The 26,031-nt window shown below is 41.8% G+C and overlaps 2 protein-coding genes across 7 annotated transcripts in view; both read left to right on the top strand.

Moving 5' to 3' along the window:
- LOC147332027 (uncharacterized) overlaps positions 1–26,031 on the top strand; it is a 61,335-nt gene that overhangs the window by 20,403 nt on the left and 14,901 nt on the right. Inside the window, exon 1 of one of the 6 annotated variants that reach the window (XM_086288428.1) lies at positions 1,919–2,052. The exons of 4 other annotated variants lie outside the window; for them this stretch is intronic. In XM_086288428.1, the coding sequence (XP_086144554.1) occupies positions 2,041–2,052 (12 nt within the window). In that variant the 5' untranslated portion in view covers positions 1,919–2,040. Of the gene's footprint in view, positions 1–1,918; positions 2,053–11,092; positions 11,180–26,031 lie in introns of those variants that run through there. One more of the 6 variants, XR_015128761.1, reaches the window with a different exon arrangement.
- On the top strand, positions 16,562–18,074 carry foxd7 (forkhead box D7). The gene has a single exon (XM_086288424.1). The coding sequence runs from the start codon at positions 16,820–16,822 to the stop codon at positions 17,789–17,791; it is 972 nt and encodes a 323-aa protein (XP_086144550.1). The 5' UTR covers positions 16,562–16,819; the 3' UTR covers positions 17,792–18,074.

A 26,031-nucleotide genomic window follows, 5' to 3' on the forward strand; every position in this document is an offset into this window, starting at 1 on the left:
CGACTAAAGAAGGCCGTGGGCTGTTTGTTTTACGCTGAAGCCTGTTTTTAAAAAGTTCCTGAATGCTGGCTGGGAAATGGAGAGGCAGGAAGAGAGCAGGAAAAAGAGCCAAGAAGAGAAGAAAAAGACTTTTAAAAAATACGACAAAAAGTAAGAAAGGATGCCAAAGAACACTTGCGAGAGATATTGCTCATGTCACCGGTTTTGGCCTCCCCTTGTCTCTGTAACGTATTTCTTGCGGTTCAGAAGGTGAAAGGGAATTGAAGTCAAAGGCTCAAAAGTTTGCTTTGACCCTGCCCCGGTGTCACCAGTTTATCGCTTTTGATGATTTCCATGAGTCCGGGTGGAAGACAGTGACGATATCCGTCTGTGTCAAAGTAAGGAGGATTCAGGATGGAGGCCTGGGGATTTTGATGAGCTTTGCTTTATGAGAAATGTGGAGTTCTGCCAGGGGATGTGAGGGACTCAGAAGGGGGCCTGTGACCTCAACCGCTTCTCTGCTGTGACTTAAGAAGGGGGTTGTGTGAAACGGGTGCCTCCCTCACTCGTGGTTGTGCGTGGGAGGGAGGTCACGGACCCACCCTCCCTATAGAGAGCGCGGGCTGATGAGGGGAAAATAACAGGGTGAAGTGGCCTGAGGGGAACGCTGTAGTGGCACCCTCTAATCACAGCCGCCTCACTCACATATGGATGAAGAAAATATACGTTGTGCAGGGTCAAACAAAGGAACGCACACACACAGAGCAGATTCTTTTATAGTTAAGACATATAAGTGAGTAGGGCACACACACACACACTGGGTGTTGTTAAAGCTATAAAAGTTCAACTAAAGTACAATTCTGTTGACCTTTTGGCACAAGAAATTGCATCAGTGACCAATAAGAAGTTACCGATCTTTGAGAGAACAGAAAATTGGAGGCATAGATAGGAAAATTGTTCATAAATGATAAACTAAATTAAACAAATTAGGGAAAAGATCATAAAACACTGTGGCTGATAACGTGGCTAACTAGCATGTTAGCTCACAGGATAACCTTGGTTTAAAAGGTGTATTTTTGCATTTCTTATTTTCTGACATACAAACGCTGTTGATATGTAGACGGTAATATCAAACATGGCCAAAGTTTCAAATAATGATGTCACTTTATGAACAAATAATCCTTGTGAAACAAAAGCTCAGATTTCACTCAGTTTGGTCTGTGGGAGACGATATTCCTAATGAGCTCATTCCGAGCACATAGCTGTTGCTTTAAGCAAATCCCCACCCAGCTGGTGTTCAAACCTTCAGTTTTGGGAGTGGCAGCCAATCAAAAGAAAGGTAGTGAACATCAAAGTGCTTGCGTTACAAAAAGATGAAGCTTAGTATAAGATAAACAAAGATTACTTGGAAGTCTGAATCATGCATCTACTTGAGATCAAGAATAAAAATATGTACAGGACCATGTGAAAGTCTGGAGCTACGCCTCCATCTTTATATTTAGTTTTTCTAAGGAGATTTTTGTCATTTTCTTAGAAGAAGACGTGAGCAGTAGTTCTCCAGGATTTCTGGAGAAAGTTTTTCTTTGCATATTGGCCAGTTTTTCCTTGTACCTGACCATTTTCAGAGGAGTGGGTTTTTGTCTGTTTAACCACGTAACATTCACCTGTGAATCAATCAAACATCAAAATGCACCTCAGGAATGAATCAGTGTTGTGTTTACTAGGGGTGCAACGATATTCGTATCGATATTGAACCGTTCGATACAGTGCTTTCGGTTCGGTACGCATATGTATCGAACAATACAACATTTGTAATTTATTTTATCAATTTTCCTTCTGACGATGCTGTCTGTGTTGAGGGCTCAGTGAATCTGTGTTCGACTACTCCGCCTAGGCTGCACTGTAGAGCGCAGATCCACTGAGCGCTCAACACAGACAGCATCGTCAGAAGGAAGAGCGCAGGGCAAGCTAGCGAGACAGAAGTTAAGCTCTACTTGCAACAGGCAAATTGAACCTCATTCAGATCTGGCGTTTGGAATTATTTTGGTTTTCATGTGACGTATGACCCTGAAGGTAAGCGAGTCATGGACTAAAGTAAAACAGTATGTTGGATGTGCCATGCAATGCTCAATTACATTGGTGTGAACTAGTGTGTTAGCGCAGTTAGCTCGTTAACGTGTTGGCCGTCTAGCCCCATGCACGGAGTGATCGGCGGTAGCTCGTTAACGGAGATTTGCCGTGTTGTGGCGTTAAGGTCATTTCAACGAGATTAACCTTAAAGCACTAGTGGGAACACAACGAATATGGCTGCACATTTATGCCGACATCATCCTAGTGCAAAGACAAAAACAACAAGCATGCTACTAACTTTAGCCGAGTCATTTAGACAGCTGTTAGCACATGATTCTCCTTATGCTGCTGAGAATATAGCCCAGAAGAAGCGGATAGTATAGCTTTTATTTTGGAAAGAGCCATTTCTCTGTAATAAACTCTCTTTTCCAAAGATGAGTGATTCCTCAATCAGATACAGGGCTCGCAATATCACTAGCCCAACGTCCTGGAGCTAGCGATTTTTTTCAGTCGGGCTACCAAAATCTTTCTCTTCCCTGCCCGTCGGGCTATTGTAGGAAAAATATATGTCAATGCTTTTGCATTTTTTCAGAAATGTAGCTGGGTAATTATGTCATTGGCATCGGTGAGCCACTGTCAATATGTGACATATTGAAGTCGCGTTTGAATTTGCGCTTGTTTTTTTGCTTTCACTTTGCAATCGTGCGAACTGTGTATAGAGAGCGACAGCACTGATCTGTGAGTGATGATAATTTGTGCACCAATTCCTCTGACATCGTCTTATTAATCGTTAGCTTACTATGCAAACATGACAAGTGAAATCTCCCGCAGCTTACACATGTGAGAGGTTGATCGCGCAGAGAATCGCTGAGCTTATGTGAGTGAGCGTGTAAAAGCATTTCAGTTCTGCTGAGCCAAATAAGACAGGTCAGGGTGAAGAAGTGACAGCCAAAGAAAAGCTTACCACAAAACGGAGAAGTTATGACAAATCAGACTATAAGGCAAAAAGAAAGTGCAGCTTTATGGTTTCATGGACAAAAGAATTTCTGTGGCTGCAATATGATGAGCTAAATAACCAGGGCTGCACATAAGTGGTCCGCAGGTGCGCATTCGCTGTCAAAATAAAAAACACGCACAAGGGTTAGGGTTAAATTTAAAAACTGTACTTTTGAGTTAAAATATATATTTATAATTTTAATAAATGACAAATTAAAAATGCATGAACATTTTTTTGTATCGAAAAAATATCGAACCGTGACACCAAAGTATCGAACCGAACCGAACCGTGAATTTTGTGTATCGTTGCACCCCTAGTGTTTACCCATAACAGACAACTTATCTTTAGACATTTTTGAGTAAACTAGACGGGTAGAGGACAAAAGTACTGTTCTGTGTCTGTAAACGATCACAATGTGTGATCTATTCCTGTGGCACACAGAAACCACACTGGCTGAATTTGCACCGTTTCAACTACACGTCATTGAACATAACCTTTAAATAGACCGGTGGGATTTGATTCACAGCACAACAGACTTCAGACAGATTTGCTTTATCTGAACTTCTTGTCTGTTTTACTTCCATTTCACATGACTCTTTTCAGAAAGTCGGGGGCTTAGAAAGATGAAAAAGAGACTTCACAAAGCTTAAATTGCACAAAAGAAAGAATTCAGTAGAGTATTTGTCGATCCCATGTAGCTGGTGCAGCGTGTCAGGGATTTTGGTATCGTGTGATGGAGACTTGGCTGCCAAGCACAGAAAGGGCAGAAGGGCTAAAAAGTCTTTTGTTACACATGTGCACATGGTCCCATGTGTTTGAGAACAGATGAAAAACTGGTGGTTTTGTTTGAACGGCGTAGCTTGAATTAATATGTGATGTTCTCCGGTCACAGCTGAGAGCCGGTCTGTGGCCGCTTGCACGGGCCGAACAGCTTCACACATTGTGCTATTCATCATCTCCTTCAGGAAGATTTATTTCCACTCAGTTCCTGTCTGACGTCTTTATTGCCAACATTTGTTCCCGCTGTTAACATGTTCAATGACTTTGGTGTTTGTGTGTACGTGAGTGTGTTTTAAGTCCAGCATGATCAGATCAGAGGAAGGTCCAGGCTGTTGGCTGGATCTCACCTCTGGCTCACAGGGAAAAGGGGGATGACCACTTTACTGAATATCTTCATTGTGCGGTGTAGGCTTTATGGCTACGTTAGGCGATTAAAACAGCAAATGAGACACATGCGAACACAGTCACAGTTAAAGATTGATATTTATTCATACCACTGCCTTTAACAGTTGTGTTTTTAGTCCTTTTTTCTGATGCTCTTGTTGATTCTTTAATCTGTTTGGGGAAAAACTAAACGTTCGCAGGATTTGAGTCTCAGAGCTACATTTAGTTATGGTCACTATCACTGAGTCTGAACACAAATTTTTGCTTATGACTCAAGTGCGCGAAATTGCCACTGTCAGCCATTTGACGTCAACTGTTTTGCAATGTGGTTACACCAAAAACACATGCCAGCATCGATAAAAGGAATGAATAAGCCTGGGGGTATATGATTTTAATGGATTTCGCAATTAGAAATCAGTTGCCAGGTCCCAACCCTAATCACAATAAAAGATCTGAGTGTCAGGGATCTGTGTGAAAAATAAAGACAGTTTCTTCAAAGAAGTTGGACCAAAAGCTTTTGGTACCATTGTCATTAAAACCAAACAGAGAAGAAAAGCACTATATAAATGCCAGTCCTTTTGCCATTTGTGGCTCTTTCATCATCATAAAAATGTGTTATATAAATGATGAACATATTAACAACAGCAGAAGCATATACATGTAATCTAAAAGAAACGTGGTGCAATAAATATTAGTTTGCGGAAGCAAAACCATGATGCCTGCAGTTATTTAGCCATAAATTAAAGTGATACAGAGAGTGAAACCACAGGAGGAGCTGGATTAACCCTCGTGGACAAAGAAAATAATTGATCCTCTTAAATTAACAAAGAAAGTCCCAGCCTATCTCAGCTACCATAGGACGAGAGGCAAAATATACACTAAAATATACACTCCAGTCTGTTACAAGGAAACAGATACCCATCCAAACTCACAGCCAATAACAATCACCAATTAATGGGGAAATAAAAGATTTTGAATTGCTTTGGCACCGCCATCCTCTATGTATCACATTTATTTGATTGCAGAACCAAACGTTTCCTGAGCTTCGATCAGATTGTTGAGCTATATCATTTGCAGCGCAGTCAATTCTGAAGATATGTCCAAATGCGCAGCTCTTTATCGAAATGAGCTGTCCTGTGGGCAGCCCTGTGGAAGCACTGCTTTCGAGATCGCCCTTTGGTAAAGGTATTACCTCTAAGATCTACCGTTTACTGCAAGATCAGTTAGCTGACCCTCTTTCCAAAGTTAAAATGGTAAATGGTAAATGGCCTGCATTTGTATAGCGCTTTTCTAGTCCATAGGACCCCAAAGCGCTTTACACTACATTCAGTCATCCACCCATTCACACACACATTCACACACTGGCGATAGCAAGCTACATTGTAGCCACAGCTGCCCTGGGGCGCACTGACAGAGGCGAGGCTGCCGGGGGGGGGGAGAGACGGAGTACCTAGACAGAAGCTACACAGACATTATATATATATATATATAATAATCTTTTTGGAGCCAGGGTTTCTCTCACGAGAAGACATTTTCTAGTACTAGTTTGTGTTTGCCATCACTTGTAAATGTGGATTGACTCAAACCTTTCGTCTTGTCAGCTAGCTGGCGGCAACATAGCAGCAGGAGTTGTTTGTCACACCCTAAAAAAGGTGACTGATTTCATGACAGATTTGATGTGTCACAATCACATCAGAGTTTACATTGGTCCTGAAGATAACACGTGAGAAGCTTACAGTCCTGTTATGTGTGGTTCACAAAATCTACTTTAAACCATTATTAGTATTGTCCTGGACGCCACCCCCGTCCTCCGAATTCCTCCTGACTCCAGTGTAAAATTATCAGATGAAGCCAATAGCAATAAAGATTTTCTCCTTAAAAACAGGAATCTGTTTGACCATTTCACAGCTTGAAAGGCAAAGTTAGAAAACATAAACATTCCTCTGTTTCATACTTGTTTTTCTTGGCTGGTCGGTTTGTTGGACCGGCAACAATAAGCACAGACACCAGAGCCTTTGAGAAAAACACTCGCTGTAATCGGCATATCTTTAGTCTTTTAATAGCTCACCATTTTTTCCCACACACACATCAAACAAAATGCATTCCATCTTTAAAGCCTACAGTCAATAAGCTGTCTTGGCTGCTCATAAATAGTTTTCACTCTAGCTAAAGACAGCTGTTGTTTCTGAGGAAGCTGGTTAACAATATTTAGTACTTATGCCAACACACAGGACTTGTCAGAACGTGCTTGCCCTTTGTTACACTTTCTCTTTGGGATTCCAACGTCACAATGACAAAGAGCTACACCCACGGGCATCAGTCATAGCTGTTACTTAATCACTGATGAAGGAATTTTTCAAGCGTTTCTGGCCAAGTTTATAGGTCCCACAATTCTCATGGTAGCTGTTTGTGCAAATGCCTGTGTGTATGTTTATAGGGTGTCTACGTGAGCAGTCACATGCTTGCATTTTGGTCTGTGTGGGGGGCTGAGTAGGCAGGTGACCTGGATTTCCCATCACTGGACACTTATCCCCAGGAAAGAGAAAGGGAAGCTGCAGCGGGTCTGTCAGCAGAGATCCCCTCATTGATCATTGGCACCGTGACACACTGCAAGCACACATCAAGTGATTTGTTGGCTAACACTGCTCGAGACACCTTGGTAAGAGTTCACACGCCATTTAAAAGAGACAACTTTCATGGTGTCACTCCTGCACACAAACAGATTAAAATAAACACACAACATTTCACTAGAATTTAATGGACTTGCGTATAACAAGGATAAGTGGGTCTTTAAGCTTTGGGATGGTGAAAAGCGGGACTTGTACTGATACAGAGAAAAGACTTTGGGTGTTGTCACAAAATCAAAACATCAGTTTCTGAAAAATACAAGCACAACAATTGAATCAGCGACACAGGATTGTCTGTTCCAAAATGATCTTACTACTTACCCTACCATTAAAAGAATACCTTAATATCCATGTTACTGTTTATATTTTTGAACATTAATATTTACACAAATCCAGAGGTGGGTAAACCTTTAGCAGCAATAACTTTAAGTAATGGTTTTCTGTGTGACTCTCATATGGTTGTTTGGTCTTTTTTAAAAGATTCCTTCAGTTCATTGAGGTTTGTGGACATTTTCTTTAATGCACACCTCTCTTATGGTTTCACTGCAACATATATAATGAGTTGAGGTCTGTTTAACGCAATTAACCCATCTCAAAATCCCTGAAATGTCTCTGTCAATGCATTTCGGGCAGTTTGTCCAAAGTTTGTCCATTCTGCACTCCAGATTGAGTTAAATGCGTTAAAACAAATTTTTATTGCATAAATCTAACATGTTAACATTGACAGCCCTACTTAAAAGTAGAGAGGTTGTCTGTCTCCTGAGTCAAAACTGAAGTGCTGTGGTTTATTCTGATTCAAACCTTTAGAATTCAAATTCTTTGCAAACCTGGGCTGTTTCCTCCTGGGAAACAAGCCATACATGAAACAAGCCATACTTGTTTAGTCTTTTTCCATTTGCATTGTCATGACATTTAATATGTAACAGACTGACAGAGTCTGAGATATCGCGCTTGGGTTCTTTGCAGTCTCTCTCAGCATTGCATGGTCTACCATTGGGGTCAGTTTGCTGGGACATCCATTCCTGGAAAGACTGTGGCATTGTGTTAACACACACCTGAATTGTGCTGCTTTTATTGAGGCGCTGACATTTATTGACGGCTAATTAATGGAGAAAATCAGATGATCAGCACCTGGCTGCTACTTACCATCCTAATTCCTACAGAATCAGTACGGGTGTACTTGGTCTTTCACAGGACTAGATAGAATTTTGCAAAAGCTTCATTTTTTTTATGATTCTGCATCCATCAGTTTTATGGATGCAACACCCATGTACATGCTAATTAGCACTAACAGCTCTATAAAATACTAGAATTTCTCTCGTCACGTACAGTTGTTATGAAGAACTGATGTTATTCATAGAGACTAACCTCATTTTTTGTACCACAATGTAAAAATGTTTTTTAATATCTATTTATCGTAGGGATCAAGAGTTATTAACCAGGCTCAAGTGGGCTTTCAGGAAACGTTCTGCTCTTTTTAGATACTTTTTGACGTATAGCTAATATCTATGAGAATTCCTATAACACAGTATCCAGCATTACTTCAAAGACCAGCTTTCAGTTCTTGTCCATGTAAACAGGATTAACAGTTTGCCGTAGCATACTCATAACACACCTTAGCTACAATTAGCTGACTTAGCTAACTTGTGTAATATCAGCTAGGTGTAAAACATTTTAACAAAGCTTAGCATTCAGCTGATAAAAGTGACAGTCACACTCAGCAATCATTTGGTCTATTTTTGTCTGCAGCTGCCTGAAATGTAAGACTTGTTATGGTCAATCCATAAGAGAATAATTTCACACACTCCAAACACTTGCACGTTTGCTTGTATGAAGCTTGTGAGGCCACTGCTATTAAATCAGAGCAAGGTGATCTTCCATTAGCCTTTTCTGCCAAATGCTGGTAAACTCAACAAAAGACTTGTGTCTTACATCATCTGTGCAATGTGTAGTGTTGTACTGCGCATCTAGATCGGCATTATTCAACAGACAGCTGAATGAAAACTAGAGCCAAATGTCGTTTGTCATCCCACGTCTCCTACACGTTTCCAAAGCAAATGGTCCCATTCCAACAAAAATAACATGCTCAACACATTAGGTTTGAAAAACCTGTGGGCAAAACTTGGAACAGAGGCCCTGTATCTCAATCCATCCACACCTGTGTTTTAGTGGCAGCGCTGTTGCTATCCAAGGATGTCAGAAAGGTCACGGGCTTGAAAAGAGAGCCCAGCTGGGTTTGCTGATGTGACTCCGATGGAAGAATGTGTCTGTCAGCGTTGAACTTGTCCAGTGGGACTCACCCCTGGAATGTGTTTAGTGTCACGGCTGAAGGTTTTAGGTTTTGGCTTTGGTGCCTGTCTAAAACCACTCCTGCAACGTGCGTATGAGTCTCTGGACATGTAGCTGGAGAAGTTATGAAAATGTGATGGCTGATTTCAGAAATGGTTGATATAAAAAAGTATGCCGTTGTTTTAATCTTTAATGTTCTGTAGGAGTTCATGACAAGAACGCACAAGTGTTCACGGTTTCTCTGTCAGAGGGGTGTTGATGGATTACGAGGAGAGGAGTGTACGTTTGAGGCCCTCAGAGTAGCAGCCTGACTTCTAAATACACATCTGAGCCACCAGGGGTCATGACCCCAGGGTGTCAAGGGACCAGTTGCTGTGCAGGGCCTCTTCATGCACAATGGAGCAAGTGGGGGTGAGTGCATGTTCTTAAACCACTTGCTTCAGATGTCAGAGAATAATTTACACTCATGCTTTCATGTCACACCAAGAGCTCTGACATATGCTACATTTCCTTATTTAGAAAAGTGTTACTGTCGCACATATGTTATTTTAAAGGATAGAAAACCCCAAAATTAGTATGAAGTATATGGGGTTTTAGAGCTCTGATTGGAGAACACGTTTTAAGTTCCCCTTTTCCTTTTCTGTTCACCGCAGCTGTTTGGAAAATCTTTGCCCTGTGAGTAAATGGAGAAAACTGGCTGTGCCGAGTTTCAGTGTAAGCAAACCATCTCACGCTTGTGTTTTTCAAGGATTACCAAAACCAGGTGGTCTGCTCCCACCAACCTCTGAGATTTCTCACATCCCGTCTTCGGAAAACCTCATGAAAGAAAGTGTGCGGCTGCAGCTTGGCCGAGCGTGTTTATACGCTGGATTCTGAAGTATCATTGCCCAGGCTCTCTGCCATCTGCCCGCTTACATCACGCATCCCTCCAGCCGAGATGTTGTCTTTTTGTTTTATTTCTCAGGAGATTTTTATCCAAGCAAACTCTCTTCATACCACATTCATATTTTTTTTTCCAGTGAAATACATCCGTGTCCCTTTCAGACAAGTACAAACAAGTTGCCAAAGCAGTGCCAGTCCAAATGATGACAGTTAAAGATTAGCATCACATCTGAGGCCAGCCTCAGATGGGAAGTGAAAGAGTTCAAGCAGAGCAGTAATGTGTTGTATATTTTTTGCATTGCTGCTGTAGGTCTTAAACTGTGCCAGAGTATCTCTCTTCATCATCCACTTGAGACTGTGAAGGCAGCCAAGCAGACAGGCAGGACAAACCCAGCAAAAGCTCTCCTGTGACTTCTCATTACAGTCTAATAGCTTGCTAGCTGCTCCAGCCAGCATCCTGACCTCTGACTATCACTCAACATGGTACCTGCTGAGCCTTAAAGCACTACATCTACATTCTTTCCATCCTTGGGCCTCTCCGCACAGCGGCTCAGGGGCGAACACTACACTTCAGACAAACCGCTACTGTCAGACTCAATAAAAAATAATGTAGGAAATGTCAACCCTGTCTTCCACAGGCATTTGGCCGAGCACAGCAGTTTTCTGAGTCAAAGAATACCAGAAGAACACTTAGTTCACTTAGTTTAGCAGAGCGCTGATGCATTCTGACACTCTGACCGAGGTGCAGCGTGTTACTCCGTCTTACATGGCACACGCTCCACTCGACAGCACGCTGAAAGAATTCCCACACCACTTGTGGCCCTAAATGTAAACAGAGAAATAAATGTAGAATTGAATGAAGGCCTTGTGGCAACCCAGTTTCAGACGCCTGGAACTTGATGTAAAACATTTCTGGTGTAACAGCGCCCTCTATTGGACATTTCAAGAAACTCCATCCATCTCTTTCTGGATAGGGTACACAGTTTTCAGTCAATCTGTAATCACACAGCAATCACTGTGAATGTTAATTGGAGTTATATGTGTCCATTCATTTAGTCACTTTTTTAACTGCTTGTCCATTTTAGGGTCTTGGAGCCTGGAGGTTATCCCAGCTGTCACAGAAACAGGATGCTCCCTGAGCAGGTTGCCAATCTGTCGCAGGGCTGAATAAGTGAGACAGGCAACTGTACACTCTCCCAAACTCACCTGTGGCTAATTTACACTCACCAGTTAAAATAACAAACATGTCTTCTTAACTCTGAGAGGAAGCTGGAGTACATGCAACATGCAAACTCCACACAGAAAGGCTCTGTTTTTCCAAAATTGTCAAAAAAAAACTGATGTACATAGAGATCTGTGTGCATAACTTCCAAACTGTAAAGTTACAGAAGCTGGATGCCATAAAAGCTCAGAAAATCAAAGGAGGTTTTATTGTTACTGAAGCCAGTAAATTGTTTTAATGAGGTGTTGAGCTCGCTACAAATCAGTTTGCTAATGGCAGCAGCTGTTTTTGGCTTTTCATTGTAGTGAGAGACTCAGTTTTAACTGTATCAATCTGACAACACTTTATAATAAGCTAAAAGCTGTAACTTCTCTGTAATTAAATGGAATTTCAATGTATTTTATTTGATATTATAATTTATTATTATTTACATACAAATACTTAAAGACAGGTCCACCAGAATAAGGGGGTAACAAGTCAGAATTTTACAGGAAACAAAGAAATTATATTTGCAAATATACTGTAGGTTAATTAAAGTAGTCTTTAAGTAATTTTAAGTACAAAAAGCAAAAACAAGCAATATCTCCCCATTTTAAATACGCTGTTAAGGGCGCAGCCCATGTGGAGTGGCTTATCTTATCTAACTTCCAGGTATTTCACAGACACTGCTTACCTCTACTTTTTTTCACAGTTATGTTCAAACAGTTTATTGTGAAAGGAAAAAAAAGTTAGACTTGGCTCCATCATGATAAGGTCACATAGGCCTGCAAATCTTTACATAATTTATTTATTTATTTTTGGAAGTCGGTAAGGCAGAACAGTCCTTATCACATTTACATTGATCAAATAAAAGGATAATTGAATAATAAAACATCATCGAGCAAATCAAGACAATGCATATTAAACAAATCTGCAAAAAGAAAAGAAAAAAACATAAAGAGACAAAATTAATCGGCTCCAATAATACATCCTGTGACCCAAAAAGTATATTTGTGATATAAAATAGGGAAATATTGCTTGTTTTTCTGGAAGAAATTACCATAAAATTGCACACTACCTAAAATTATTTTTGCAGTACTTTACTTACACTATAATTATTCATTTGTTTTCTGTAAAAACTGCCCAGTTACCTCTGTATTCTTTAAGTATTTGTAGCTAAATATAATTAATTTCAAATAAAATACACTGAAATTCCATTTAATTACAGGGTTGATTACACTTTTACCTCCTGGCTGTATTATAAAATGTTACCACTAGTTCAGTTAAATTTGTTGATCGCTGTTCTGTCTCAGGGTGTTTTTAGGGAAACTGGGTTCAGAGCGAGAGTTAATGATGACTTAGACCTCTAAAGTAGAAAAAAGGTAAGCCTTTGAAGAGTCTGCTCATACAGCACAGAGACGGGCTGGGTTTGTGTTTCTCTTTAAAATATAATTGAGTGGAACTCTACAGAGTATTCATTCAAGTCAGAGCAATTCAGGAAAACATTTGAAGAGTGAATGCAGAGTTTCCATCCATAGGACTGCATACTTTTAACAGTATTGTGGTTAATGTGATGCATAATGTCCAACAGACATTCAGGACACAGTTCTAGGGTTGGTAAATGCTAAATGGACTTAGTTGCTCTCTACTCTAACTAAACACTCAAAGCTTTTTTTCTTTAACTAGAACTCAAATACACAATCTATTCATACAGTTATAGCTTTATTATATTGTATATATATTTTATGATTGATTTTATTGGTGCTTCTGTGGTTAGCCCTGGTTCAATTTCAGGAGGAGACACAAGCTCAGCCTCAGTGGGGTCACAGACCCAGATAAATGGGGGGGTTGTGTCAGCATAAAAGCCGTGCCAAAGCAAACATGCGGATCCATCTGCCGTGACAATCCCTCGGGCATTAAGGGGACAGTTGAAAGTACCTCTTATATTTATTTATCACCACAAAAGAGTGACATTATTGGTAGAATTCAGTAGTCTGTGTGAAAAGATGAAGAGAGGTAGGAGTGCAAGAGATGATCAACTTCCAACAGACACAGAAAACCCCCTGAGGAGCAGAGGGCAACAGGAGAGAACGAGCGAGAGTGAGAACAACAGGTGTGTGTTTATGAGGACACTCATGCCCATCCATTTTCTTCCACTTATCCAATTCGAGGTCCCTGATGGGGGTCTGGAGCACATCCCAGCTGTCACCAATCTATTGTGGCGCTAAAACAGAGACACTGACAATACAGTTCAATTCAATTCTAAGCAATTTTAATTATATAGCACCAAATCACAACCAATTTGCTAATGTTTTAGTAAGGACCCTGCAATATTACAAAGGACCCCCAATAATCAAACAACTTCCCTATGGGCAAGTACTTGGCGACAGCGGGAAGGAATTATTTTTCAAAGTATTTTTCATACTTTTAAAACACATTTTCACCAGATTATATCTTCATTAGATTGCTGCCTCTAGCTTTAAGCTATAGCTCCGTGTTTATGGAGGCAGGAGCTCCGTGCACATTTAAATGATTGTGTGCCACCCCATTTTTGAGGTCTGCGGGGTCCCTCTTTCTGCTATGTTCCTGTAGGCTGTGTTCTCTAATTATGTCGATGACCTGTAGCTAAAGAGTTTACCCCTTTTGCACCACAAGATGTCAGCACTTAGTCAGAGCACCACTGTCTTGTAACTGATAGCTTGTGCCATTCATTGTAAACGGATCCAGTCACTGAGCAGAGTGGCTGAAGGGACAAGAGCGCGTTGAGATAACGAGATGCAGGGAACAGGTTGCATCACCGCCTGCATGCTACAGAGCTGTTTGTCAGCCCGTAAATATTGTGTTAATGACCAGTTCAGCTCGTGAAATTTACACATCTCGCCCTCCCCTAAACGGTGTGAGCGTGCGTATGTGTGTGTATCAGATGTGTGTTTGGCTCAGCACATCTGTTTTTTTCTCTTCTTCTTCTCTCTTTTTCTCTCTTCATCCAGTTATGATTCATGATACCTTAAATTACACGTTATATTATGTTCACTGCCCTGCCAAGATTTTAAGGGAATCAAGATGAGAGAGGGGGGCATTGTGAGAAAACAACCTCAGCTCTTTGAAGCAGTTTCAACCTCTTCCAATGAAAAACACGCTCGGAGGTTGGTTTTTTTGGGAGGGGGGGGGGGGGGGGGGTGTTTTTATCACTCCCTGAATCATGTGAAGTGCTCGAAGCTTTCACTGAGATAAGAAAACATTTTAACTGAAGGAGCCCGCAACAGTTTCATAACCCAGTTTCTGACCTGCGCGTATTTGCAGTGTTCAAGAAAGATCCAGTGAGACCCCCCCCCCCCCCCACGCCGGCACAGCTCCTGCCAAATGATGTTATTACACCGGCCCTTCGGAGTCTGTTCAGTCTCCCACTTTCTCATCTGCGATACAGACAAATAAAATCTGTACAATGGGCGTTTTTGTTAGATAGCAGGGTTGTAATTTTATTTTTTAAAAAGGCCTTGTTGATTCCCAGATTTTACGCGTTTTATCATAAAGAAAAGAAGAAAGGCTTCATAGAGGGGGCCCCGGGTTTAATGTTGCATAGCTTTTTTGGTGACCCTTACAAAACAATTACCAGAAATAATAACATTAATTTATAATAAAGAAAGAAAAGAAAAGCGGAGGCCATATTTGTCACTGTAACATCGGGACTCATTCATCGCCACCTGAGTTCATCTGACAGCGTCTCCTCCACCGTCGGTCCCCCAATAAGTGACTCCAGCGCGTGCAAGCTCGGGAACCGTGCCGCCCTGAGAGTGGCCTACCTTCAGCTTTTGTAGTGATTTGACGCTCTCGCCTTATTGAAACCACACATTGCGCTCGGGCCTGTTTCCAATGTGAAGACATGCGTGATGAATTTGGGAAATCATCTGCAGCTTTGCTGGTACCGTATAGCCCACCCAGTCCGGACCCGGTCTCTCTCTTTCTCCCCCCGCGCCTCCCCTCTGCCCCGGGGTATCAATACGATTAGAGGCAGGAAATGTGGGAATCCCCAACAAAGGGCTCCATCATTAAACACAAACAACCAGAGGCCTCCCAACAATACCGAGAGCGCCCTCCTCTCCACACTTCTCTTTTATGTCTGAGCGAAGTGAAAATCTATTACTTTCATCCCAATATTACCAGTCTGCGTTCAGCTGCGCATTATTAAAGAGGATAATCTGGCGAGGTTATGACGGATTTATAGGTGTTCAAATGGAGAGCAGGCGGTGTAGAGTTTCGCCCAGCAGATTACGCAGACTGCACATCAAATATTGTTTCTCCCTGCATTTCACACGTGGTCACATCTAGCAATATGTCCCTGAGAGAAACGAAAGAATTCAGAATAAAATTCAGAATAAAATAGATATACGTACATAAATAAATAAAATAAGATATGAGATATAAAGGGCGCATAGTCTCTTCTTATCGGTTTATTCAAGGAAGGCGCTCATGCAAGGCAACAAATTATTATTTTCACAGCTGCCCAAAAGCAGTCATTCCAGTGTTGTACGTCTGAAAACGTGTAATTGTGAGTCAAGTGTGCATAAAGTGCGGCTGCAGGAGACTTCGAGAGGGATTAGGGTTTAAGTCCTCGCCTCGCGTAGAGAAGTGTTTGGGGATTTTCCCTCTCACACTTTAAATTATAATCTGATATCCTCCCTCCAAGGCGTCAGCCGGCAGATTCGGAAATATAAATGTGTCATTTTGGTGTAAACTGACTTTCCATCACCACCGTGCTTTAGATTTGATCGCTTTTCCTGTTTTAGTTGGAAAATAAAACGAAGAGTGGAAAAAAATACAAATAAAAAATATTTTAAATTCTTTGTATTTTGAGTCAAATCTCATTAGGTTCCATACAGAGTTTATTAAAGACTGCTTCTAGTGGCGAAGAACATACTCAAACTTTAATATTTTGCGATACAAAATTGTGATTTTAACTTATAGCCGTGAAAAGGTCACGCGTCACACTTTTCTCCAATTAACGTTTTCTGGTGTATAAAAAACACTCTTACTTGTTGCATTTTTATATATAGTTGCCAATGTTTTACGCAATTATTGTGAAATTAATTTTCCGTGGAAACTTTATTATTCCGCTCCAAACAATCTTTCCTCTGATTTCCTCGATGGATCTCTGATGTGTCCGCGTGGACTTGGCACTGATGTGCTGATGATGAGAGTGCACTGGCTGGATGGCTGGTATAGGCCTCTTTGGTCTTTGCGCCTTTGCGCGGTTTTCATTGGTCAGGAACCTTTCCCTCGTGCCTCGACGTGACATCACAAGCACCCGACCAGCAGGAAAGCAGGAGAGTTTACAGATGGTGCTGGACATCTCCGAGGACGCACGCACTTTTACGCACAGCCAGTCCTGGCCGCTTTTTTTGCGCTAAAAGTTGTGAAAATAAAAGGATATCAGCGTAGATGCTTTGCGGTTTGGAGAATCTAAAGTAGGAAGTGGACTTCTCTCGGATCGTGTATTTGTGAATGGAGATGGGCCGTGCATAAAAATCTTTTCGTCGCCTTTGAAAGAAGAGCTCTCGCTCTCCCACCTGTTGCCAGGTGGCGTTGGCTTTAAAACCGCGGATATCTACTATGATATTAGGTTTGGAAATCATGGAGGATATTGTTATCGACGTGGTGGGGGAAGGACTCAAAGACAGCGCAGAGGAGCAGCTTTTACCTTTGGATGAGTCGCGAAGCGAGCACGAAGACGGCACGGAGACGTCCAGCAGCCAGAGTAAAGACAGGGAGACCTTCAGCCCTGCGCCGGCGTGTCTCCCTGCTCCTAAAACCAAAGGTCCCGCGTCGGTGAAGCCCCCATACTCATACATCGCTCTGATAACCATGGCCATCCTTCAGAGCCCAAAAAAGCGGCTCACCCTCAGCGAGATATGTGACTTTATCAGCCACCGCTTCGTTTATTACCGGGAGAAATTCCCCGCCTGGCAAAACTCTATCAGACACAATCTTTCGCTCAATGACTGTTTTGTAAAGATGCCAAGAGAGCCCGGGAACCCCGGGAAGGGCAACTACTGGACGCTGGATCCCAACTCCTCCGACATGTTTGAGAACGGGAGCTTCCTGCGGCGGAGGAAACGCTTCAAGCGGCAGCATTTTCGCTTCGACCCGCTCAAAGAACAGCACCTGGAGCCCAGCGCGCTCCACGGCTTTCCACACAGCGCCTACGGGCTCGGCACGGCGGCCCTGCAGCTGCCAAGTCTGGAGATTTACCCCTACCTCCATCACCACGCGCCTTCGCAGTGCGGCCCCGCCACCATCCCACCTGTGAGCAGTATCCTGCCGGCTCTCTCCAGCTTCTTCTCGCGCAGCGCCCTGTCAGCCAAAGCTTTCCTTCAGTCTCAGCCGGGCATCGACGCTTTCTCGCCGGCACAGTGCACAGCGTATTCCTCTCCTCTGACCTCCAGCGCCGCATACGTCTCCCCCGCGCTCTTCCACCCGGCGGCTTCTCCGCACTTCCTCAGTTTACACCAGGAGTACCAGAAACTACAGACTCAGCGTGGCATCGGCGACCTGGCCAAACACATCCACACCAACGATGAATAATCCCCCCCACTCCCCTCTCCTTAAAGCGGACTTTAATTTGTATTTTCTCAGGTAAACGGAGACATTTGGAGCAGATGCTTGCAGTGGAAATTGGATGGATCTGTTTTTGTTTTTTTACAAGAATGTTGCAGAAATGCTCAAAACTTTTCCTCGATCTCCCCAACTTCATGGCAAAAACAACAGACGCCCTTTAAAAAAAAACCTGATCATGAATTATCATCTTTTGTTTAAATATTTAAATGACGAGTTTCCTTTACGTCTTTTTTCTGTAAAGAAATAAAGCTGAGTATTTAAACCTTGCGTTAATTTGTATTTTGCACACATGCATGTCAGGAATCATGCTTTTTGAAATCATTTAAATGTGCGTGCACGGTTTTGTTTGCTAACAGCTGTTATACCTGTTATTATTTTTATCTCTGGGTTTAAAGGGTTTTATATTCCTCGGTTTCATTTTTATCTAAATTCAAATTATTCATAGTAATGTTCAGAGGGGCAGAGAAAGTAAGCAGTCAAATTGACCTACATTAAATCAGTGCGCAGTCTTTTTTAGCCTTATGTCTTACACGCTCTCATTTTAAACACGTGACTTTCTTCTGCTTTAAATAACTGATCAAATACAAGCGAAGGTAACACTCGTAATTTTGGGATTTTTTTTTCTAATTATGGGTCTCCAAGATCTTTTATTATTTATTTAATAATCTGATGTAATATTTAAAAGGAACAGTGGCTTGTTAAATAAGAAATGTCATTATTTTTCAAAGTAATGGAGAAAAGCAACATGATGTTAAAATAAATAACAGGCGGGTCGAGGTCAAAGGCACTTTGGATGGCCTCGTTTTTAATGCGCTTTAATAGAGAAATAAGAAAGGTTCTAATCACACCAAGCTTTTAAAGTAAGACTAAGCGCATAGCTTATATTTATATGTATAAATATGTATAAATAATATTTATACAAGCTACGGTGTGTGTGTGTGTGTGTGTGTGTGTGTGTGTGTGTGTGTGTGTGTGTGTGTGTCGTTTTTATAGCCATAACGCTGAAAACATACATGCCAATAATAATTGGCTTATTTTGCAGGACCACACACAGAAAATGTGTGCAACACATTTTCATGTCAGATATTCATAAAGGCTTTCTGCTCATTTACTGACCAGAGTTTCCACACAGGAGGTTTTCCCAAACATTCCTCAATTCAGTTTATGTTTTTTCCTTTTTATAATCATGGTTTTGTCGTCTTACTTAGAAACATTAAAGAAAAAAAACTTTTAAAAATCCGATTTGAGTATTAGACAGTTTTAAAGAAGTAACTTTATTTAAATTCTGTTTTAAAAATAACAGAAATAAATAAATTCTGCCTGCGTTTTAAGCAATGCCCCTAAAAACAATCCTCCACCTCACAGGTTTCACAATAAGAAAATATATCAATCAGATATCACTCTATTTTTAATGTTGTGTTTTTTTCCAATTATTTCTTTTCCATTCCCAATTTATCTTCCAATCTTTAAATCTCAGGTAAACCCAGTCTGATTAAATCAACCCCAATCTGAGGCTAAAATAAATATATCAGTCTTTCTGCTTGAGCAGAAACGCTGTGATTCAATCTGCGCGTACACAGAATAAATCTAAAAATATGTATTTCTGCTCATTTTCTGCTATTTCAAATTATCTGATTTATTTTCCCCTTTCCTTTTCATTTAAGTGCACGCGGCACTGCCTCGTAGTGAGAATGACAGTAGTAAAATAATTCGGGGGTTGCAGAGCATGGAAGTATTTATTTAATTCTATTCTGACTCTGCTTTAGATGGATTACCACGCTGAAGCTCTTGGACGGGGCTGATGGATCGCACCACACACTTAGTCCTTTAGCAGGCTTTGGCACCCAGCGAGGGACTGAAACAAATAAAAAGATTGTTACCTGATGGCGAGCTGTTAAGCTGCCCACTCCTAAAGGAAGAGCACATGCTTGCGCTGCATGTCTTCCTCTTTCTCTGCACTCCATTCAGGAAATGTCTTACCATTTTGGGATGATCAGATTTAATTCAATCTGTACTGAGGATTTGTTTTTTGCTTTTTCTTTCTGTCTTTTTTTCCTCTTATAACCAAATGTCTAATATTTCTGGTGCTAATCTTAAACAGTGTGGCAAGAGCTGTGGTTCAGCTAATCCGTCATAAGATTCCTATCATGCACCGGGGCCCTCTTTTGCTATTAGAACTTATCTGATTGGAAAGCTAAACGTGCAGCTGCACATATATACTTTTAGTCAGCATCTGTGCTTTGCTTCTAATAGTGCTGTGCTCTACTAGAGTGTGGTGACTCTTCAAAAGTGCTAACACAGGGTCTTTATTATGCACTTTTGTTTCGCACAGAAGGTACTGATGCAGCTTATAAACAGCCACACGCATGCTTAGTATGTTCACTGAACTCTATTGTTATATGACTACAAGGATAAGGGAACTAAAATGTAGTCTGAACCATAAGTAGCTCCAGCATAATAATTGAATGCTTACACTGTTTTTGTAAAGGGAGCGCTTCATTCATAAAAGGATCTTCTTCAGGCTCCAGGGTGGATGTGCAAACCTTTTTACTCTTACTCTAGTTTTATTTATTTACTGCCCGAATGTGTGCGCACACTCGTTCTTTTCCTGTAGGTATGACTAAGGCACAGAAACGCTAATAACCCCATGAAATCATTTTCTTATAACAAGCTTGTTCTGCTGGTGGGGAGCCAAACAGAAAAGTGAAGCAGACAAACGCTGTCACAGAGACTGATTGGCAGCCAGGAAGAAAGAGTCAGGGTCTTTTACTTTCTTTTTTCTTTTTTTTTTTTTGGAGGCAGAGCACCAGTGCACCTGATAAAATAAGCAATTCAGACACCCCGGGCTCATACTCATGTGCACACACATCGGTTTTCCATACTGAGGGAGGTAAAAGTTGCCAGTGCAGTGCTTAAAGTCTTTTTTACTCTCCTTTTTTCCCCTTTGTGCGTCATTAAGTGTGACATGTTTTATTAAGTCTTCACTCGTGCTACGAGTAATACCTCTTTTTTTTCAATCATTAACAGCAAGATTTTCCCACTTTCAGCCAGACCTTTCTCTCTCTCTTTTCTGTCTTTTTACAAGGTCACCTCAGAGTTAAATACAATCTGCAAAGTCATTCTGAGTTATGAAACAAGGGGATTGAGTTTCGCACCCTAAACGGGACCACAGAGAACTTAAATCAGTGTCATATTAAGATGATTCATCACATAAGTGGATGTGCAGCTATGTGACAGCGTGTCAGCGGTTGCGTGCCTTGTCGCACCAGCTGCGGAGGAGTTTCCGCTCAGTTCCACGCCGATGACCAGTCGGGAGCTATCTCGGCTCGTATCTGATGCGGAGCTCGCTTCTCTGGGAAAAGTGAGTCGATTCGGTCAGAACTCCATTCATGCCTGACAGCATGGCCGTACCCTGCTTTCGTTCTCCGCTCTCAAACGCCAAGCCAAACAGGCAAGATAAACTCATTGGCGGAGCACCCCGCCTCGCTGCCTTCGCTTCTTCTCCTTCCACACAGCGAAAGCGGGGTGAGCGGTGCATTCTGGGACAGCCCCTGCGAGTTCAGCCAGGACAGGAAAAACAATGCGACTGTGTTGTTTGAAATGCGTAATTTGAAATAAATTCCCCTTGAATATTTTTCTTGCCCTACACTGTGCTGTTTCTTTTAATAAGCGTCTTTATTAAGAGGCTGCCTACGAGTCGTGGGTTAAGAAAGTGTCCGAATTTGGGCTGCAGTGGGTTAATTTCACTATGGATGAACACGTTGAACCGACGTTAGTGTTATATTTCATATTTCTGTCAGATCGCCGGATCAAAACATGCCCTTCATCTTGTGCGAGTTCTTTCCAAGGGTCGCTTGTTTTAGTGTAAATATGAGCTCAAATTGACCTAATTTGGGAAATGTTACCCCCGTAGCCATGTAAACTCTGCGTCGGGTAGATCCACTGTTGCAGATAAAGTGGTCAGTGATTTGTGTTATTTCACTGGGGTGTTTTGAGTTTTGTTTTTTTCTTTCGTGCAGATTCAGAGTGGGGTGAACAGAATGGCTACTAGGTGCTGTGGTTTTTCAGTTATCATTAGTAAATCTCACACCTTTCTGCTGAAGCGGATCACAGCTGAGGTTTTCTCTCCTCTCACTTTAATGGCTGACTTCCACGGGCCTTGCTCGCTCCTTGGCGTTTGCTTTTCCTGGCAGGGCCAATCCCCGCTGCCCTGCTTCAGGGAGTTATTCAATTATAAATCTTCCACCCTTCTTTTGCTGCCTTTTCTCTCTCTCTCTCTTTCACCGGTCTTTGTGTTACCCAGCCAAGCCCAGTAAAACGCACTGCTCCGCTGGTACACCCCTCTCCAGTCTCGTGCCCAAGAATTTATTATGCTCAGGGTGGTGAAGCGGAGTGCGGTGTGTTTTTGGAAAAGGGACCCCCCCTCGAGCCTCAGTGCCAACAGATGACAGTGACATATAGCAGGAAAGCCACCCAGAAGGAGAATGATCTCACACCTCAGCCACGCGCTCACAGGGAGTGGGAGAAAATAAAGAGTAAAAGATCTACAGCTGGGGGTGGGTGAGTCGAGGGGGGTGGCGGGACAATAAAAATCAGAATGAGAAGAGGAAAGGATGGAGAAACACAGAGGTAGAAAAACAAACAGCAAGTGAACGATCCCTTGAAGCACAGACTTATTCAAATACTTTAGGTTACTTGCTAAACTCGGACGCTGTAGTTTAATAACTTCCAAATAAACCAAAGTATGTTAAACCTCTGAGATATTCTCTTCCTACCCTCAGACCTCGGCTTGTCTCCGTCAGCCAAAATCTGGAGGAAATGCACTGCCCCATTAGGCATCTTGAGAAAATCCACAGTTGCGTTCAGGATTATACAGTACATAGATCGTTCTTTTTCTTTTTTACCACATCTGTTCTCAAAAAAACCAAAAAAATCTGCAAAGCACTCGATCTGTGCTTCACTGGGTGGCACTCGGTCTTGGCCTTGCTCCCTCCTGTGCTGCTCTCAACCTTCCTGGTGCCCTTCTGTTCCCCAGCTGGCGGCCTCATGCCCTTGCCCTGCCCATGCAGCTTGGCATTACCCTCTCCAATGTTTTTTTTTTTTTGGTGTGTGTCTGAAGCAACACGTGCCGGCTTGGCGTCAGCGTGTGAGGTATGCGCTGCAGGTAGAAGTCAGCTTACCACGAGAAACGCTCACCCTTTACAGGCCTCAGATCAGTGTGATGTCACCCACAACAGCCCCTGAACCACTTACTGCACTAAATGAGAGCCATTAGCCGTACAAACAAAGACTTAAAGACTCGGTGTCATTTAATCAAAAAAAGGGAGCAGGAAGCACAATTAACATCAGGGCTAAGGTGTGTCAGAGAGGGGTCAGGTTATAACCATGCAGGCTCATGTTACAGTCGCGCAGTCAGAGTCCCGGTGGTCGGTGTAAACCTAATGAGAGTCAGTAACCCCAACCTGGCTGCAGCCCGCCCGCTCCGTCTGATCTCCGTGGAAGACAAAGTGGTCTGCCTTCCACACCAGGCATCGCTATGAAGAGCAGGGTACGCTAGCCAGTTAATAGTTGGAAACCTCTCTTTCTCCCTCTCCGTCTGCTCTTTTTCTCTATACCGCTCTCCCCCATTACATTTGGTTTTTCCTCCCTTCAATAACGTCTGCAGTGGCATATTACAACTTGGAAATGGATTTTAAAAGGGAGTAGAAAAGGGTGCCAGAATGGGAAAAACATGGATTGGCTCAAGGGAAGCAGATTAAGTGGGCATGCCAAACCTCACGCTTTGTAAGAAACAAGAAAAAGACCCCCTTTTTACATTAATGCCCTGAGTTGAGGACCAACCGCATAGTGGAGGGAAATCAAAAATCCCACCCTCTTCGAAAGGGAGAATGAAAATTCCAGGCGGTGAATTGTCACCTCATATGGATCCTTTCCCCTTCGGTGTCCCTGGAGTGAATAAGGCTGTAAGGTGCCGTAAGGTGCTGTGAGGCTGTCAGTGTCATTGCTGCAGGTCTCTGTGTGCTCAGGGAACTGTAAAGCCAATTCACAGGCCTGCAAACATCCTGTAACAGCAACATAAATCCACTAATTCAGGCCTTTGTGTTTGGTAATGGATGTTGTGCCGTACTATGTAGATGTGATATGATAGGATTGATTGCTCTGAAGATCACTGAGGCTGCTTTCTAGCACCGCCCTGCCACCCAAACTGTCGGCCGACGAGCCGCTCATCCCATGTTGCCTCTGTTGGTGGTCCCTGGTGTAAGCTATATTTTCCCCTCACTTCTCTCTCTCTCCCTCGCTTTTTTATAGCTAACACAAAATTGTTCCTAATTCGCTGCTGCTAGAGGGGGGTAATTTGCGGCTTTTGGCTGAGTGTTGCAAGCCCCAAATTTGAAAAAGCTGCTGAGTTGAAGGCGTTCTGTGAAACGCGGTAGGAGCAACAGTAGGGAGAGGAGACAGAGAGGGCCTAAATTCAATCAGCTAAAAAGGGAAAAACAGCAAAAACATGATAATCCTCAAAAGGCTGAAGGCTGCTATGCAATAATAACTGTAGGGTTATGTAAGCTGTAGCCACCAATAATTATGGCTCTTTTAATGAAATGACGACTTTAATGTCTCCTCTTTTATTCCAAGTTAATGCGATTTCCTTTTTGCTCATATTTTTTTGTCGTACTATCTTGGCTAAAAAACTGTAGCTCGTACTTCACTTGTGTTTATTTTATCTTGTCTTAAATTCCTTTCGATTAAAAACAGCTACAGCTGATTCTCTGCTGCAAAAATGCTATCTATGAAAGCAGAAATGGTTGCTTCTTACTAATGGCAATTTAATGACGAGCCGTATTCTGGTTTAGCTCTGTATGATGGTCAGCAGGAAGCAGTTCAGTTTGGAGCACCTCAAGGACCTGTGATCAAGCCACTTTTATTTTCTCAGTAACAACAATTTTCTTCATTGCTATCCAAGCTCTCTGCAGCTGTGGCTCGTCTTACCAAGATGTACTTAATTAACTCAAAATCATTTTTAATATTTGGCAGTCTTAGGTTATTAAACTCTGACGAGCTTCCTCCAAGTTGACTTCTCTTCAGTCAGCCGAAGACAAGCCAACATAAATAGTTTCCTGTTATAATTAGACATTTAAATAGTTATTTGACTCAATAATTGTCTTTCTTTTATAAAATTTTGGCATGTTTGCTAGTATGTTTGTTAACATTTTTGTTCTTGGGTAAACGAAATGCACCATTCTCATTTGTCCAAGCTAAAGCTATCACCAGCAGCTAGCTAACTTAGCTTAAGGTAACGACTGCAAACAGTAAACTAAATCCCCAGTTTGTGTTTTAAATGTTTTTACATTCACTTAAGGAACACCATATGTAATATTTGGTGAGCTGACTTTTGTTACTATTGGATAAAGCAAACATATTTTCCCCTCTGTTTAAAATTGCTTTGCTAAGCTAATGTTGACATCTATTGTTTGTAAAAGCAACAGGGACTGTGATGATTTATTTGATTTGATTTGATTCCATCAGCACAGTACCAACACTTTTGGAATCCAGTTATTGCAAAGCACTGACATTTGTAACCAGTAAACTAATTAAGTGAATTAAGTGGCCGGCTTTATCAATATTTCATTTGGATCAATGGTACTTTTCAATATCAGAAGATGCTATAGTCGCATTTCTGCAAATGAGCAGCTTTGATAATTAAAAAAAAATAAATAGAAGTTATGATTTGAAAAAATTGTTTTGGTAAAGGTATTGATAAGCTAACAAAGATTTTGAGACAGCTAGCTAAAAATAATAACATAAAATAGCTTTTATCTCCAAGTTGTTCAATTTTAAAGCTGAAAGCAGATAAATGAAGAAAAAGCTAAAAGTAGTATATGGCTGAAAAAGATGCAAGTATTAAAATAAACAGCTGGGGGAAAAATATCCAGATTTGTCTAAACTGCTTAACAACTCTAAAAGAATAAATAAATAAAATATATTTTTTTATTCTGACCTACTGTCTACATGACGCTGGAAGGTCATGCAAACAGGAAGTACGAGTTTGGTTGGCCACTAGCTGTGTTGGTCACAGTGTCTGGATCTCTCTTTACACCCAGTGCTCTACTTTCCCAGAGCGAAGGGGGCTGAGAGCTCTTCCACGGCCTCGTCGACACAAGCGCCCTGAGAGGTGCTCATTCATTTTGATTAACAGGGCCTTCCTCGCT

The sequence above is a fragment of the Aulonocara sp. 'chitande type north' Nkhata Bay genome, linkage group LG4 (genome assembly GCF_057382095.1).
Source record: "Aulonocara sp. 'chitande type north' Nkhata Bay isolate Kocher_YH1m ecotype deep benthic linkage group LG4, A_spYH_male_GT1.1, whole genome shotgun sequence".
Classification (NCBI taxonomy): domain Eukaryota; kingdom Metazoa; phylum Chordata; class Actinopteri; order Cichliformes; family Cichlidae; genus Aulonocara; species Aulonocara sp. 'chitande type north' Nkhata Bay.